Raw genomic sequence first — 17,398 nt, 5'->3', positions numbered from 1 at the left:
TGCCCCAAAATGTATTCTGTAACGTATTCCGTTACGTTACTCAATGACAGTAACGTATTCTGAATACTTTGGATTACTTAATATATTATCATGCTTTTTACAACAACGTGAATGTGCTATTGCTGTGTGATTTATTACTATTACTGAAGGTCCGCGACTCCGAACTGTAGTAAAGGGACCTCTGACTAATAAGGCGGGGTCCCTGTCGGCTCGTAGCCGAAAAATAGCTTTACTTTGTTGGGGGGGTCAACTTTTCTTGCGAGAGACAGAGAGAGGCGTTGAAAGGCTGCTCCAACGGAACTTATTGTTTTCGGAGGAAAACACGAACACGGTGTACAGTCGAGTCTTAATAGCTTACTTACAACTGGGCTCGTGAGACACTCTTCTTGGCTGAAGTGGTTATTATTATATTTACATGCTTCCAGCTCCCATTTTTCCTCGATGACAACTCCAACCTTTCCACTCCCCTTTTTCTCTCTCCCTCCTCGCGCTCACAGACCCATAACGTGTATGGCAGTCCATTCTCCCTGCAACACGGACTACACTGCCCATGATGCTACATTCTTTAGAGCTATGCTTGTAGCATTCTGCCTGTTAGCTTAGCACAACAACAACAACAACAACGAAAAGGCGCTTTCTCACCCAGGAAACACACAGTCGCAGAGAGAGAGAGAGAGCGTCGCCCTGTAACCATGGCAACCGTAGCGCTGCCGCCTGGAACAACAGAACATAGCTGTCAAACAAAACCCAAACAGTCCTGACCCGCGACAAAATGGAACATGAAAGTACCGCAGTGTAATCCATTTATTTCAACAAAGTAACTATATTCTGAATACCACCTTTTTAAACAGTAACTGTAACGGAATACAGTTACTCATATTTTGTATTTTAAATACGTAACGGCGATACATGTATTCCGTTACTCCCCAACACTGGCTGCTAGCCTGCTAGCCTAAAGTTCACATGAAGACTACACCTTTGAGTTGAGGGATAGTGGTGGGGCACCAATGTTAGCAATACCTGAGTGCGCTTAGAAGAAAGTTACCTGCTCTCTGTGAATCTAATGTGACTAAAAATTTACCTGTTTGGGGATTACATTCAACAATTTCCTAACATGTACAGTTCAGAGACTTGTTCAGAGAATGATACTTTTTATAAATGTTGTTATAAGTTTACAGTCCTAAACAGCCTGTCACTTATGGAATCTGAGCTGTCTGGGTTAGACGTTAACAACTTGATCAGTGATTGTTCTCCTGTCATGGTGATCTGTCCTCTAAGGCTGAAATGGTTCTGATTCTGGACTGAACTAAAAGCCTTTGAGGTCTTCCAGTGGCTTCGGGAAGTTGTGGTTCCTCTTCCCTTTTCTGCATCTGTGGCCACAGCAGCTGAGGGTTGAAGGTTTCCCGGAGAGTTTGAAATCTGCCCTGACAAGCTGGAAATTTATTCCCCTTCGGCGTTTTTGCAGTAAGGCTGAAGCAGCTGAAGGAGCATGTGAGACAGTATACATTCTCTCTGTATGGTGGCTAGATCATTCGGATCTCGTATTGTCTGAATATTTTTGTCATTTTCTTGTTCTGGCTCGACTGCATGAACTGTCCTATCTTGCGGACTGAGATAGGTCTAAATAAGGCTTAAGGAGACAGCTTGACCTATCACAGTCCCCCGCTCAGGGAGTGCCCCTTTCCCTCTGAAAGAGCAGGAAATTTCAGGCCAGGGCTTGGAGCTCTGAGCAGTTTGACATGCACACTTCCCTCTTCTCGTAAGAGTCAGCTGGGCACTTGTTAAACAGTGCTCTCTGGTGGCCAACTGCCTGCAGTACAAAGATATTCAATGAGAGTGGTTAAGAAAGGACACACATTTAAAGCTTATTTCCTTTTTGTTCCTCAGGCTGTGTAAAGAGTGACTGTTAACCATCAAAATGTTAGACCTAAAAAATTTATCAATTTGATGAAGTCATGGCTCAGACATCATAACAGGCCTCTGGATACTTACATGGAAATCTATCGACACATGAGCTTAAGCAGCCAGAAAGAAATAGAAATGACTGTGAACTCTACTTCTGTTTGTAGCTCGTCTTCTGTCTCGATATTTGCATGTTTCTGTCACTGAATGACAGACAATTAATCACAAAAACTGTCATCTCAAGGCACTTTATATTCTAAGCTGGAGACCTTACAATAATACAGAGAAAGCCCCAACAATCAGATGACCTCCTATGAACAAGCACTCGGTGACAGTGGGAAGTAAAAACCTTTAGCCTTTTAACAGGAAGAAACCTCGGGCAGAAGCAGGCTCAGGGAGGGGCAACCATCTGAACAACCGGTTGGGCTTTAAGACAAGCAGAGACAGGACAAAAACACACTTTGGGAGAAAGAGCCAGCGATGATTAATTATTATTTATGATTAATAATTAAATGCAGTAATGGTGTGGAAAGAGCTGAGTGTCTGTGAAAACCAGGGGTGTCTGTGCTGCTCTTTTATTTTTGTAAGTCATTGATGTTTACATCAGAAAAATCAAACATGACAAAAACAAGAGACCCACAAGAAAATGTAGAATAAAAAAAATTCTTTCTAAATATTTAAAATGCTGTTTTATTTATTTATGTGTGTGTGTGTGTGTGTGTGTGTGTGTGTGTGTGTGTGTGTGTGTGTGTGTGTGTGTGTGTGTGTGTGTGTGTGTGTGTGTGTGTGTGTGTGTGTGTACAAAAACACTGAGTGGAGTAAGATAAATGAGTCCACATTGTTTAAAAAAAAAAAAAAAATTGCTTTACGAAAAAAACCAAAATGATTGCTGCAGCTTTTTTCAAGGCGACTTCAGGCTAAAATGAGTTGTTGGCATGTGTGAGTTTTCTTTTGAGTCCATGCTTGAATGCCACTGACTGCATAACCCTCATTTCTTTTCTTAAAAATGGGAGGAGCTTTTTTTCCTTAAAACATTTTTATAAAAGTTCTAAAAGTTTAGCGGGACTTTTAAAAATAAAAATAAGATAAAAGTGTTGGAAATATATATAGAAAACACATTTAAAACTCAAAATGTAAACTTTGAATTCAAATAATTAAACTTTTAATTTTTAGTAGTCCTGGCTGCACCAGTTCTCTTTTGGAGAGATTTGAGCTTCACTTTCACATCCCTTATCTTTTGTATGTAATGAACATGAACTTCTGCATTCTTAACATGTGACAAAAATAATGATTTCTGATAAAAGTTGATTCTAAATGAAAGCCACAAGTCAAATCTTGGAAAACTGAAAACATTTCTTAACTTCAAAGCAAGAACAACTAAGATAAATAAACAGTAGCATAAGAACAATGTTTATGTATCAGAAAAGCTGTGGCATTTTTCGGGTTTTCACTGATCTTAAAGGAACAAGTCAGAACTCCTTACAGAGCTGTAAGGCACTTTGGACACAAACCTCAAACTCACGTTAAAATTCAAGAAAAACAAAACTAACAGGACTCCTGGAACTTCCAAGCAAAGCCAGCAATAAAGGAACAGTGCATCTTTCTGTGTCTAATATGGTGGAGGGTTGTACAGCTCCTCGTATTTTGGTGGCGATGTGGAGAGGACAGTGGGAACTGTGAGCAGGATGGGGGGTCTGTTGGGGTAACGCATCTGGTGGATCATTGCCGAGGACAGAATTGTGCCGAGCAGCTGCAGGGGACACAGAAAGGAGAGTTAAAAATCAGCTGCTCTGCAGGCTTAAAAATCTTAAATTGATAACATGGAAATTCAACTCAGTTTTCTTTATATAGCACCAAATCACAACAACAGTCTCCTCAGGGTGTTTCATGTTGTCAGCTAAAGGCCCAACAATAATACAAAAAAATCAGATCATTCTGTACGAGCAAGAACTTCGAGACTGTAGAAAGGAAAAGGTCTCGAATTTAAAGAGAAATGAGAACTGAACTCAGAGTCAAGATTTTCAGCTAAAATAGATTCTGGCTCTGAGAAATATCAGATTTAGATTTATGGCGCTGGCACGGCTGGCAGCCTTAACCCAATTTCCCTCGGGATGAATAAAGTATTATCAATCAATCAATCAACACGTGCGCGCGCACACACAATGAAACAATTCTATTTTTATATCAAAATAATCATATTTATCTTTTTCTGGGACTTGGTGAAAGTTCATTCTCCAACTAACACAAACATTTCCTTCTGGTTTCTCGTTGCTTTTATTTGATTGGCTCCCCACCCACTCGTTCTTCAAACAGAAGCTTTGATGAACAACTTGGTTTGGCTTCTCTGCCTGAGATAATGATACAATATTTTATGTTATTATTTTATTGTTTCCTGCAAAGACCTGGATTGGTACACATGATTATAGGCTACTTGTGGCTTAGTCATGGGTCCTACAGTGTTTTATTGTTTCGCGTATCTTTCAGGTGACTCCATAATATGACTCGCATTCCAGAAAGTACAGAGTACTTACTGTGTACTTGCCTCATTGTTTCCTGCAAAACCTGACTTGTTGCCTGCAAATTGCATGCAAGTACAGGGTACTTGAGCCGTATTTGCAGGTTGTGTTATAAAGTGCTACCAAAAACTGAACAACTAGATGTATTATACACGCAATGACCTCATTATTTGAAACTTTTCCATGTTTACTATGAGCGGCCACCTCAGGAACAGGAATTCCAGGTGTATTTGGTTAGAATGAAACCGAACTGAGAACATTTTACTGAACTCACTTAAACTAAAAAATAGTTTTGACTGAAATTTCATCACAGAAATGTTTCTTTTTATTGTCACAGATCAAATGCTGATCTTCTGGAGCATGTGGCATTTTCAAGTATTTGAAACATGATTTTAGGACTTCATGATCATTTTTAAAGAGAAACAGTTTCGGTTATTATTTTGTAAATCAAAAATAACAGTGACTGATGTAAACGTGACACTCCCCATCAAGACAAAAGCTAAATGACTGGCCATTTGTTTTTTCAGTTTTAAAGGATCATTACAGATCACATGGTAAATAATAACGGATTGGATTTATATAGCGCTTTTCAAGGCACCCAAAGCACTTTACAATACCACTATTCATTCACTCTAACATTCACACACTGGTGGAGGCAGCTACAGTTGTAGCCACAGCTGCCCTCGGGCAGACTGACAGAAGCGAGGCTGCCATATTGCGCCATCGGCCCCTCTGGCCAACACCAGTAGGCAAGTAGGGTAAAGTGTCTTGCCCAAGGACACAACGACCAGGACAGAGAGCCCAGGGATCGAACCGGCGACCTTCCGGTTACAGATGCGATTCCCAACCCCCTGAGACACGGTCGCCCTATATAATGCATCATAAGTCTTACCTAAAGATCAAACCACTTTAGACAAACCACATCCTGCAATTTCACCATATTTAAAATCTAAAAAAATCCCCATCCACTACTCTGAATACTTTACTGCTATATTAAACTACTTTCTTAAAAAATGATATTGAATCAGATTTTTTTTTTTGAGTGCTGCCATTAGTAACTGAAACAGGACATTTACTCTGTGGAAACCTTGTCTTTAAATAGCTAACAATACTCACTGCCAGAATAGCCAGAGTGAAGAAGACTCCGAGTACGATGTCAAAACCCAGCAGGAAGTAGTGCATTATTATGGGGAAGCAGGTCTAAACACAGACAAAAAATAAAGTTAGGGTTATAGTTTCTGTAAATCAGCTGATGAAATCAAGAAACATTTTTCAAAATAAAGCCGAGTCACTCACTTGGGTGTAGATGGATGTTGATCTCTCCATTAAAGACTGGAAAGATAGAAAAATTAAAAGATATGACTAACCGAGTTACATTTAATAGAAGTGAAGCTGTGTGTGTTGATACTCACTCTGTAGCCAACAGTCTGACACTTGCCCTCTTCCTCCTCCTCCAGGTTGCATTTACAGGATTCAGGAATGTTGTTCCAGTCTTTGTAGCTGAACAGACCACAGCAGTGAAACTAAAATAAACCAGAAGAAACAGGAGGGTTATAGTTGACTGGCACAGATGAGATGGAGAACGATTCTTTTAAAAGTGTGAGAGAGTGTTAAAAGACACTGTCCAGGACATTTCCATCTCCTGCTGTTATGATTAACTGTAATCTATACAACCCATATAATCCAGTCTATGTAATCTGGTCTGTTGGACAGCTCTGGAAAAAGTGAAGGGGGCAGAAATTCTGGACTTTTAATTGTCTCCTCCGTGGTCGTTCATATTTTTCAGCATCTACAGAAATCTCAGTTAAAACAGAAAATATATAAATCTATAACCAGTCGAGATGCGTTCATGAAACCGCACATCTTACAGTGAGACAGAGATGAAATGTGTCATTAAACTTCTTTACACTGACAGAAAGGATAGTTTCTTCAGACCAAAGCTTGCTGTATGTTGACCTCAATGCAAAAATATGTTTGGCACCTCTGATTTACATTGTGCCGCAAGAGAGGAAGTTGAAACTTCTGCTTTTTACCGAGATTCAAAGTAGAGCTATGGTTTTGATTCTAAAGGGAAGTCAGATACACATATCATTGTCACGGTCCTGGGTCTGTGACCCAGTGTTTTCTGTTTTGTATGGTTAATCTTTGATTTCATGATGTACAGTGGGGCAAAAAAGTATTTAGTCAGCCACCAATTTGTGCAAGTTCCCCCACTTAAAATGATGACAGAGGTCAGTAATTTGCACCAGAGGTACACTTCAACTGTGAGAGACAGAATGTGGAAAAAAAAAAAAAAAAAAAAAAAATCCATGAATCCACATGGTAGGATTTGTAAAGAATTTATTCGTAAATCAGGGTGGAAAATAAGTATTTGGTCAATAACAAAAATACAACTCAATACTTTGTAACATAACCTTTGTTGGCAATAACAGAGGTCAAACGTTTACTATAGGTCTTTACCAGGTTTGCACACACAGTAGCTGGTATTTTGGCCCATTCCTCCATGCAGATCTTCTCGAGAGCAGTGATGTTTTGGGGCTGTCGCCGAGCAACACGGACTTTCAACTCCCGCCACAGATTTTCTATGGGGTTGAGGTCTGGAGACTGGCTAGGCCACTCCAGGACTTTCAAATGCTTCTTACGGAGCCACTCCTTTGTTGCCCGGGCGGTGTGTTTTGGATCATTGTCATGTTGGAAGACCCAGCCTCGTTTCATCTTCAAAGTTCTCACTGATGGAAGGAGGTTTTGGCTCAAAATCTCACGATACATGGCCCCATTCATTCTGTCCTTAACACGGATCAGTCGTCCTGTCCCCTTGGCAGAAAAACAGCCCCATAGCATGATGTTTCCACCCCCATGCTTCACAGTAGGTATGGTGTTCTTGGGATGCAACTCAGTATTCTTCTTCCTCCAAACACGACGAGTTGAGTTTATACCAAAAAGTTCTACTTTGGTTTCATCTGACCACATGGCATTCTCCCAATCCTCTGCTGTATCATCCATGTGCTCTCTGGCAAACTTCAGACGGACCTGGACATGCACTGGCTTCAGCAGCGGAACACGTCTGGCACTGCGGGATTTGATTCCCTGCCGTTGTAGTGTGTTACTGATGGTGACCTTTGTTACTTTGGTCCCAGCTCTCTGCAGGTCATTCACCAGGTCCACCCGTGTGGTTCTGGGATCTTTGCTCACCGTTCTCATGATCATTTTGACCCCACGGGATGAGATCTTGCGTGGAGCCCCAGATCGAGGGAGATTATCAGTGGTCTTGTATGTCTTCCATTTTCTGATGATTGCTCCCACAGTTGATTTTTTCACACCAAGCTGCTTGCCTATTGTAGATTCACTCTTCCCAGTCTGGTGCAGGTCTACAATACTTTTCCTGGTGTCCTTCGAAAGCTCTTTGGTCTTGGCCATGGCGGAGTTTGGAGTCTGACTGTTTGAGGCTGTGGACAGGTGTCTTTTATACAGATGATGAGTTCAAACAGGTGCCATTCATACAGGTAATGGGTGGGGGACAGAAAAGCTTCTTACAGAGGACGTTACAGGTCTGTGAGAGCCAGAGATTTTCCATGTTTGAGGTGACCAAATACTTATTTTCCACCCTGATTTACGAATAAATTCTTTACAAATCCTACCATGTGAATTCATGGATTTTTTTTTTTTTTTCCACATTCTGTCTCTCACAGTTGAAGTGTACCTCTGGTGCAAATTACTGACCTCTGTCATCATTTTAAGTGGGGGAACTTGCACAATCGGTGGCTGACTAAATACTTTTTTGCCCCACTGTATCTTTGTTTATTCCTACGTTTTGGTTCTGTGTTATATTATACCTCTAAGTTCAGTCTATGTATTTCCTGTTTTGTTGTGAAGGTCCGTGTCTCATGTCAGTGTGTTTAGTTTTGTTTCCTCTGTCTAGTCATGTCCGATTACTCCCAGCTGTGTCCTCCTTCTGTGTCTCATTCTCTTGTTATCCTTGTGTCTGCCTCTGTTAGTTGCTGGTTCGTCTGTGTAAAAGCCATCCGTCATTCTGTGTATTTCCCTGCGTTGCTGTTTCTGTTAGTTTTTACCAGTTTAGGTTATTCTTAGGTTTTGTTTCATGCCTGTTACATTCCTGTCTGTTTTACCTACCATGTCAATAAAGCTCGCTCACATCAGAAGCTGCCTGCATCTGGGGTCCTACTTTCAACCTCACCTCACTGCAGACGTGACAATCATAGTCCTACTAGTGTAAAAAGTTTAAAGATTCAGTTACACCATTTCATGTGTTGCTTGCTTTTTTTTTTTTTTTTTTTAAATATAAAAACAGGACAGTAAAATAAAGGAACACAGTTTACTGTCTTGGTAAAAGCATTTCCTGGCTCTTCACTTTGCATATCTTGATTTGCACTTCTCTTTGAGAATGCATCTGACAGCCAATAAGCAGCCTAAACTCAACCGGATGCCCTGTGTGGAATTACGGGAATGGAAAAACAGGTCTGACAACAAATGTTTGTGAGCTGGAAAGTCAACGGCTGCAATCTGAATGTAGCGAGCAAGAGGAAGCTCTTTTGTCAAAGCAACCAACCATGACTTTTCATACTTGGCAGTTAGTGCGTGGCTGCACGGTGTCTTCATGAGTAACACTGTCACGTAAAAAGAATTTCAGGCTCGATACTGATACTCAAGAAAATACACAACATGAGGACAAAATGACAGAATGAAAGGACACAGTTCTTATTTTATGTTTTAAATAAATGTTCAAACACTTCTGACTCTTTGACTCCTTATGAAACAGAGCTGGTATGTTAGGCTGTCACAGTTTCTGGTTGCTGGTACTTACTTTACTTCCTTTTGCTTCAATATAGGAAAAAAACTTTATAATTATGCTTTGCTATTAAATTAACACTATTTATCTATCAAAACTGAACAGACCACAGGAGTGAAACTAAAAAACCCCAGAAGAAACAGGAGGGTTATTGTTGACTGGCACAGATGAGATGGAGAACAGGATTGGCAGTCCTGACTGATGACAATGCCCCACAGTCAAACGATAACCTTTTATTATTTGCCATCACTTCTACACACTACCTTAACGATAACCTAATAGATAGCTAATGCGGCTAACTGCTAATAGCTAAAGTAGTTAAAGCTAATGCTAATGTTTAATAGCCGCTACAACGAGTCTTCAACCTCAGTCTGCGACTGGGGAGAGTGCCCGCCCTATGGAAGACATCCTGCATCGTCCCGGTCCCCAAAAAGAACCGGCCCAATGAGCTGAATGACTTCCGACCGGTGGCACTGACGTCACATCTTATGAAGACTCTAGAGCGGCTCTTCCTCAACCTCCTCCGACCACAGGTACAACATGCCCAGGACCCACTACAGTTTGCATACAAGGCGGGTGTCGGAGTGGAGGATGCCATCCTGTACCTCCTACACAGAGCCCACTCACACCTGGATGGGGGAAAAGGCACGGTCAGGATCCTGTTTCTTGACTTTTCCAGTGCCTTTAATACCATCCGGCCCTGTATGCTTCAAGAAAAACTGAACAGGATGGAGGTGGACCCCTGCCTGGTGGCTTGGATCTCCGACTACCTCACCGACAGACCACAGTACGTCAGGCTGAAGGACATCACGTCTGACACAGTGGTCAGCAGCACAGGAGCACCACAGGGAACTGTGCTGTCCCCTCTTCTCTTCACCCTGTACACCTCTGACTTCTGCTACAACTCTGAATTATGCCACATTCAGAAGTTTGCAGACGACACGGCCATCATGGGGTGTATCTGGGATGATCAGGAAGAGGAGTACAGAAGTCTGGTGAGGAACTTTGTCGCATGGAGTCACACAAACCACCTGCAACTCAACACCTCAAAGACTAAGGAACTGGTTGTGGACTTCGGGAGGTCCAGAGAAGGTCCACTGCCGGTTCAGATAGAGGGGGAGGAGGTGGAGGTGGTCAACAAGTACAAGTACCTCGGGCTGTGGGTGGACAATAAACTGGACTGGTCATGCAACACAGAGCACCTGTATAAAAAAGCCCAAAGCCGACTGTACTTCCTCAGGAGGCTGAGGTCTTTTAACATCTGCAGGAAGCTCCTGAGGATGTTTTACCAGTCGGTGGTTGCTGGAGTACTTTTCTATGCTGTGGTGTGCTGGGGGAGCAGCACAGCAAAGAAGGACTCATCCAGGCTGGAGAAACTGATCAGGAGGGCTAGCTCTGTGGTCGGCATGAAGCTGGACACTCTGGTGACAGTGGCAGAGAAAAGGACATTAAAGAAACTGATGGACATTATGGACAATGCCAGGCATCCTCTGCACACGGCCATTAACAACCAGAAGAGTCTGTTCAGTGACAGGTTGCTTCTCCCAAAGACAAGAACTAACAGACTTAAAAACTCCTTTGTCCCACACGCCATCAGACTGTTTAACTCCTCTCTGGAGGGGAGAGGGAGGGGAAACAGGAGGACAAAGGAGGGGGGAACAACTAAGCTGTAGTGCCTCTTCACCTCACTGTGCAATACTTTTGTAAATAGTCAACGGTGCAATAGACTCAATACTTGAAATGTGCAATTCACTTGTATTTTTATTTTTATTCCTATTTATTCTATTTATCCCCTTCGTATATTTTATTTATATTGTCTCTGTATTTATATATATGTGTGTGTGTATAACTCTGTAACTTCTGTCGGTGCTGTGCTTTTTTGGAAATCGAATTTCCCAGAGGAACCCACCCGAGGGATTAATAAAGTTCTATCTAATCTAATCTAATCTAATCTAATACTTCAGCTTAAAAATGCTGACCTGACAAAATTCCTCAGAAACACCGGGTTGTCAGCTTCACCAAGTTGGTTGTGTTGCTGTTATTTTTTTAATTTTAGTACCATTTAGTATTCACGATTTGGATTGTTTTCCCTTCTCAACAACCCTACTAGCATTTTCACAATTTTGGCATTGAAGGGTACCATTAAGTTTTAGTTTCATGGAAATCCCAACCCAGCCTTTAATGGCACTCAGCTGGTTTGGATGTAAGAATAAAACATTAAATTGAACAAAAGAGAAATCCACAAAGTACATGAAGTATAAAACACAAGGCAGAGCTGAATATCTCACAATTTTCTGGATGTTGTCAGCCATGTTCTTCATATCCCTTGAGTTTTCATCCAAAGGCAGAAACATCCGAAACTTGTTCTCCATTATACCTTCAATCTGCAAACAAAATCGTCATCCATATTAGATATCACTTTTTGAAAATAACGTTGTTCTACCATTTTTTTTAGCCAGTGATTATTTATCTTGGTGATTATTTTGATACATAAAGTGACTAAAAGGGTTTCCAGCAGAGATATTTGTGCAAAAAGAATTGAAGTAATAACTGAAATATTTTAATATTACAGTTTAGACCTTATTAAATTATTTAAGGAACAGTTTAAATAAGATGAAAACCCTCCAAAGCTTGAGAGGATTAAACTGATGAAACTCAGCTTTACGTCACTTTTAGGCCTCATTTATAGTAATTTCACTAAAAACTATGTTGACATTTGGATTATTAAACGATGTTATTTGTCACTGCTGTTGTAACGCTGTAGTTTGCAAGTACTTTTCCTTGAAAAACAAAGCTAAACACTCTGTAGAGCTGATGTGGCAACCAGACACTCATGTGGTTGCAGGCTGTGAAAATGTGGTTATTTCAACTTTTTCAGAGGAAGCTGAAATTCCACTATGTCTTTAGCCACAGTGAACTCTTACACTTTCAACTGATGAAGTTGTTAGTTAGGTTATCATCTACAGTATTTTACTGAAGTTAAACACTGTCATTAAATATATGTTTATTTTAACAACCTTCCACCTTAGCTACATATACCAGGTACAATAAAACCATGTACAATAAAAATGAAAACCGAATACCTGATTAAACTTCTCTGCTGCTGTCAGCTCATGTAAACCTCTTTACATGTACCAGACACTGGTGAATCTCTTTAGGGCTGGGGGCAAGCTTAGTGTTCAGTTCTATCAACCCCTTTGCATCAAATTTTTATCTATTTGGCACAACATATGGGGAATTTTTGCATGGAAAGCACTCTGAAAATGCTCTACTTTCTGAAACTACGCAACACAACAACTGCCAATAAATGAATTATTGGAAATTTGATGGCTTTTAATTGTGTTTACTGGTGAATTTAGCTTCATCATGTTCACAGCATAAATAAAGGAGTGCCTGTATTTACATTTCCTATCATTAGACTCCAAAGCAGTGACAGGTGGGCCTTTACCTGTGGACGCATGATGGCAACCGGGACTGCATATTTGAACATCACCAGACATCCAAGGACCATACACACCAGGAACTGTGGGGAAGAACAACAACAACAACAACAACAACAATCTTTATTTATAGAGCACATTTAAAAGCCTTGGGCATACCAAAGTGCTTTACATGAAACAATAAAAGGTTCAAACATTGATAACGGATAAATAAAAATAAGGAGTTATGTTCATAGATAAAAGCTACCAATAAGAATGACTACAGCACATGGGTAATAGCAAGATAAAAGCTGTACCACCATAATAAAAAACACCAATAGAAAGATAGGAGGGAATTAATACAAGAGGTCAATAGGTCACAGCAACCAACCAAACAAACAAACAAACCAGCAATTAAAAGGTGGAGAAGGCAAGTTTAAAAAGATATGTTTTAAGCTGTGATTTAAAAGAATGAATAGAATCAGATGCCCGGATGCCAATCGGGAGATTGTTCCAAAGCACAGGTGCAACAAGAGCAAACGATCGATCACCTCTAGTCTTAAGTCGAGATCTGGGCTGAGCCAGCAGTAACTGTGACGATGACCTTAAAGCCCTGGCAGGAGCATAAGGGTTTAAAAGGTCCTTAAGGTAGCTGGGTGCAGTGTTGTTAGTAATTTTAAAAGTAAACAACAAAATTTTAAATTGAATACGATATTTGACAGGCAACCAGTGCAGATCGGCAAGGACAGGAGTAATGTGGGCAAACTTGCTGGTTTTAGTTAGAATGCGAGCTGCAGCATTCTGAACTGTCTGTAATCTCTGTAAAAGGGAAGAGTGGAGACCACAATAAAGTGAATTACAATAGTCTAGCCTCGACGTTACAAAGGCGTGGATGAGCTTTTCGAGATCTTTATGCGGGATATAGCGCCTAGCCTTAGAGATAAGACGAAGCTGGTAAAAACTAGATCTGACAACAGCAGACACTTGTTTGTCAAGTGAAAAGGAGCTGTCAAATAAGAACATGAAAACACTTAATCTGATGTATTTGGGGATTACTGACATTTCTCAACCCTGACCAGTTTCACTGTGAGGAAGAAGAAAAAAGATCATTTGACTCTCCAGGTTAAATCATAGAATATTTCTAAGATGGTTAATTTTGTAACATGTAAAAAGGAAGTAATTTTTATTCTTTCACAACTGTGCATGTGATCTACTTCAAGCTTTTCAACTGTTCTCATTTTACCTAAAAGCAGTTTTGCACTTTAACAGCAGTGCCTCCAGAACATGCTTTCAGCTCCAGTGTGCTCTGCACAGCAAGTCTATACTCACAGGGGGACACTTTCTGAAACAGTGATCTGTGTGTGTGTTAGTTACTCCTTGGGGTCATATTGGGTACAAACAGCAGTCTTTGGGGCTTAAAAATTAAGGGCTGAAGTATCAAAAGTTACAGTACTTCCGATGCCCACCTAAGGCTCCAGCAGTAAGTCGACATTTGGAGTTTTTATTTTGAAGTTAGAGTATCCCAGAAGATCAGGTAATCTTTGTACTCACCACAATCAGGGCAACTCTGCTCTCTTTGTGGGCTCCATAGGCTCCCAGGATAGCCAGCACCATGATGATGGCGCCCATGATATAGAGGCTGAACAGACCACTGTCCCGACCCTCCAGCTACGGCCAAAAGCAGTAAATAAAAGTCAGATATGGCTTCAGAGTCACACCCATGAGTTAAACCTGTGTTTCAACAGCTTTGTTCTCACATTTCCTCCTTCTTGAATGCTGGTGGAGAACTGAGCCAGCAGAGCGAGGCTGATGATGACGCCGCCAACAATCTAAATACAAAATAAAACTGATTGGTTAGAACTTTATGGACCACGACAACCGAAACAGCTGTGAACCAAAACTTTAGACAATAAAACTGCAGTTAGAACAGCAGTTCAGCAGTTTAGCTTTTCAAAAGTCTAAGTACAGCATTAAATTATTGATTATTTGATGAATAAAAAGACACCGATTCATTATTTTTGATTTATTTATGAATCACTGTTGTGCTGAGGTTCAGGTTCAGCCTCGGGCTTGGGTTCATTCTTTGTGCAGGTATGAACAGGTATGTACAATCTGTTTGGATCAAGTCATCCAGTGCATTCCACAGATGTGTTGTAATACAGCGACATGAACAAAAAGATAAAAACCAAAGAATTCACAAAGCTTAAAAACCACCCAGAAAAACGGGAAACTAGGTCATAGCTTAGAATTACTCGAATATGAGCAGCTATTTTGAAATACAGGTAACCACAGCCTAGCTAACGATCAGCTGGCCTACTTCCAAACAAATAAAGACTAAAGTAACAGAACTAAACAGAACTGAAACCAGTAAAACAAAGTCCACCAACCACCAACCCCAAGTGAAACAGTGACACCTTCGAAGCTTATGTTGTGAGATGTTGACGGTGTTGTGCCAAAAAGTGATTGTCTGCCAAAAACTGATTTCTGGCATTTGCCAAAAACTGATTGGTTGTATTTAAACTGCTATAAATAACTTGTTGATCTACAATATGTGAAACATATGTCAAATATATCCCTCATGAATTATATCAAGTCATCTTGACCAACAAACAACATTCCTGTAACAAGGTAGAAGCACAATCACTTTTTGGCAGTGACTTTTATGTATCCTTTATTTATGCAGTTTAAAAAAAAAAATCTTGTTTGCTTTAAAAATGTCTCTTTTAAGAGTATTCTGGCCAAGAGGACAGCTGAAATCGCAACAAATACAAAAATAGTTCTGTAAACATATTTTACGTGGACAAAAGGAAGCTGATTGATTATAATTAAGTACAATAACACAGCTACAAAGATAATTGAGAAACAGGTAATTTTTTAAAATTGTGTATTTAACCCCTTTGCGATACCTGTTCACCGAAGTCTATTTAGCAACATACGTAACGATATTACACATAAAAAACACACGGAAACGTTTTTGGCACAACAACCCGGCACTGCGCACTTTAAATTACTGCTGGGACCAAACACGTTTTAGCTGCTGTTTGAAAATGAAGCTCAACTCACCGCGAAGAAGATGTTGAAGATGATGAAGGTGCGTTTAAGGCAGGTGTTGATCTGAGCCATATTTGCAGCTTGAGAGGGAAGAACACTTTTGAAGAAAACAGTTCTGTTTGTGGAGTCCACAGGAGCACCGACTGCTGCGGAGGAAGTGAGAGGAGATGGGCGGGTTGAGTTGCTTTTAAACTACCCCAGACGACAGCGGGCGGGAGTTCCAGTAAACCACGGAGCAGCAAGATGATACTTAACAGGAAGAGTCCGGGGCATTCCGGTGTTTGCCAAGACGGATCGGATTTAAACTGCTGTAAAGATTTGATAAGAATCGAAGAACAAATATATCCCTCATAAATGATAGCAAGTTATATTGGGCCACAGAGCCAGCAGAGCTGTGTTGATCTGGGACTGTAGACATTAAAAAAGTCCCCATAGGAGAGATGGTAGCTCATGAGATGATACTAAAATGCAAAGATTGGTGACAGCGCTTGGAACCGTAAGGCAACAGGTTAAAAAGAACTGCGAGAAATAAACTAGGCTCTGCCTGGGAATCACATTTTGCCTCTCTTCCTTCTTCCATCTCCTCTATCACTCTCCACTTGCTGTTCACCTGAGAGCAAGGCACAATTTGCTATTGCATTAATCTATTATTTAATTATCCACACTTAACAACTCTTGCACCTAATCCTTAATAAAGTAATGATAGAAAATGGGGGACACTAGCATAGGGCTCCAAATCTGGGACTCTCCACCATTTGCTCTTGGAACTGAAGAAGCTTCTCGGATGAGAGTCGAAACGTCTTCAAGAAAACTAACGAAGTCCAGATGCTTTCTAAGCTCATTAGACGATAGAAAATGTTAGAATGAAAAGATTGCATTTCTTAAATAAAAATTTGCCTCAAGAAAAGGGCACTTGGGGCACCCATCAGGAAAGGGGCAGGCGCTCAAGCCCCTTCCGCCCCCCACCAGCACGTGCCTGATGTGGAACACAGGTTATGTACGACCGCAACCATCCCCTCGTGATTATAACTTGCGCACCTACAAGGTTTTTTACGGTTCAATATGCGTTCGCAGTTCGTCATGGTGCCTTTAGGTGAACCTCTTAAATTCTGTAATCCAAACTGCAAGATCGCTTACAAGGCTTTTCTGGGGGGTTTATTTCCCTTTGCTGGGATAAACATATCTATAACCATTTTGGTGTTCCTGTTGATAAAGTTTATTATAATTTAATGCTAAAATCAATAAGGTAGCTTCTAAATATTTCATTTTTACCACCAAATTTCATTTTTTTTATTTAACACATCAACAGGACTGTTTGTAATAACCTTCATTTTTTACAAAAAATAAAATGAAAATGCAAAGTACACACTAATATACAGACATAGTTACACACTTCAAAGGATCTAACAACCAAGCGGTTATCAGCCGCCATTAATTATTAACCTCATATTCTTGTTCAGTTTGTCACAGCAGGCAAGCTGACAGTGATCATTTACGGATTTTTACAACTGCAACATTTTGAAATGATTACATCCTAGAAATCACTGCAGCATGAGCACAAATTCAAAGAAAAAATTTAAAACTTGTTTTCTGCAAACACCACCACACTGTTATTAAAAATGTTTTTGGATACACGTGTGGTTGTTTTCAAGTTATATGGCTGCAGTATTCCTGAATTTACGAGGTGCCCTTAAAGGCACCAT

The 17,398-nt window shown here is 40.5% G+C and overlaps 1 protein-coding gene across 1 annotated transcript; it reads right to left on the bottom strand.

The window, feature by feature from the left end:
* Positions 1–2,643: 2,643 nt before the first annotated feature.
* Positions 2,644–15,841, bottom strand: LOC146614897 (tetraspanin-8-like). Its single transcript, XM_085376783.1, has 9 exons — positions 15,708–15,841; positions 14,402–14,473; positions 14,196–14,312; positions 12,674–12,748; positions 11,514–11,609; positions 5,831–5,941; positions 5,715–5,750; positions 5,535–5,618; positions 2,644–3,652 (listed from the first exon to the last, which is right to left on the bottom strand). The coding sequence occupies exons 1-9, from the start codon at positions 15,765–15,767 to the stop codon at positions 3,512–3,514; spliced, it is 792 nt and encodes a 263-aa protein (XP_085232909.1). The 5' UTR covers positions 15,768–15,841; the 3' UTR covers positions 2,644–3,511.
* Between the last annotated feature and the right edge of the window lie 1,557 nt (positions 15,842–17,398).

This window comes from Diplotaxodon limnothrissa, linkage group LG17, assembly GCF_057381915.1.
Source record: "Diplotaxodon limnothrissa isolate DT_005_m linkage group LG17, D_limnothrissa_male_GT1.1, whole genome shotgun sequence".
Classification (NCBI taxonomy): domain Eukaryota; kingdom Metazoa; phylum Chordata; class Actinopteri; order Cichliformes; family Cichlidae; genus Diplotaxodon; species Diplotaxodon limnothrissa.
The sequence above is the reverse complement of the archived record's forward strand: the minus strand, read 5'-3'. Positions and strand labels throughout refer to the sequence as shown.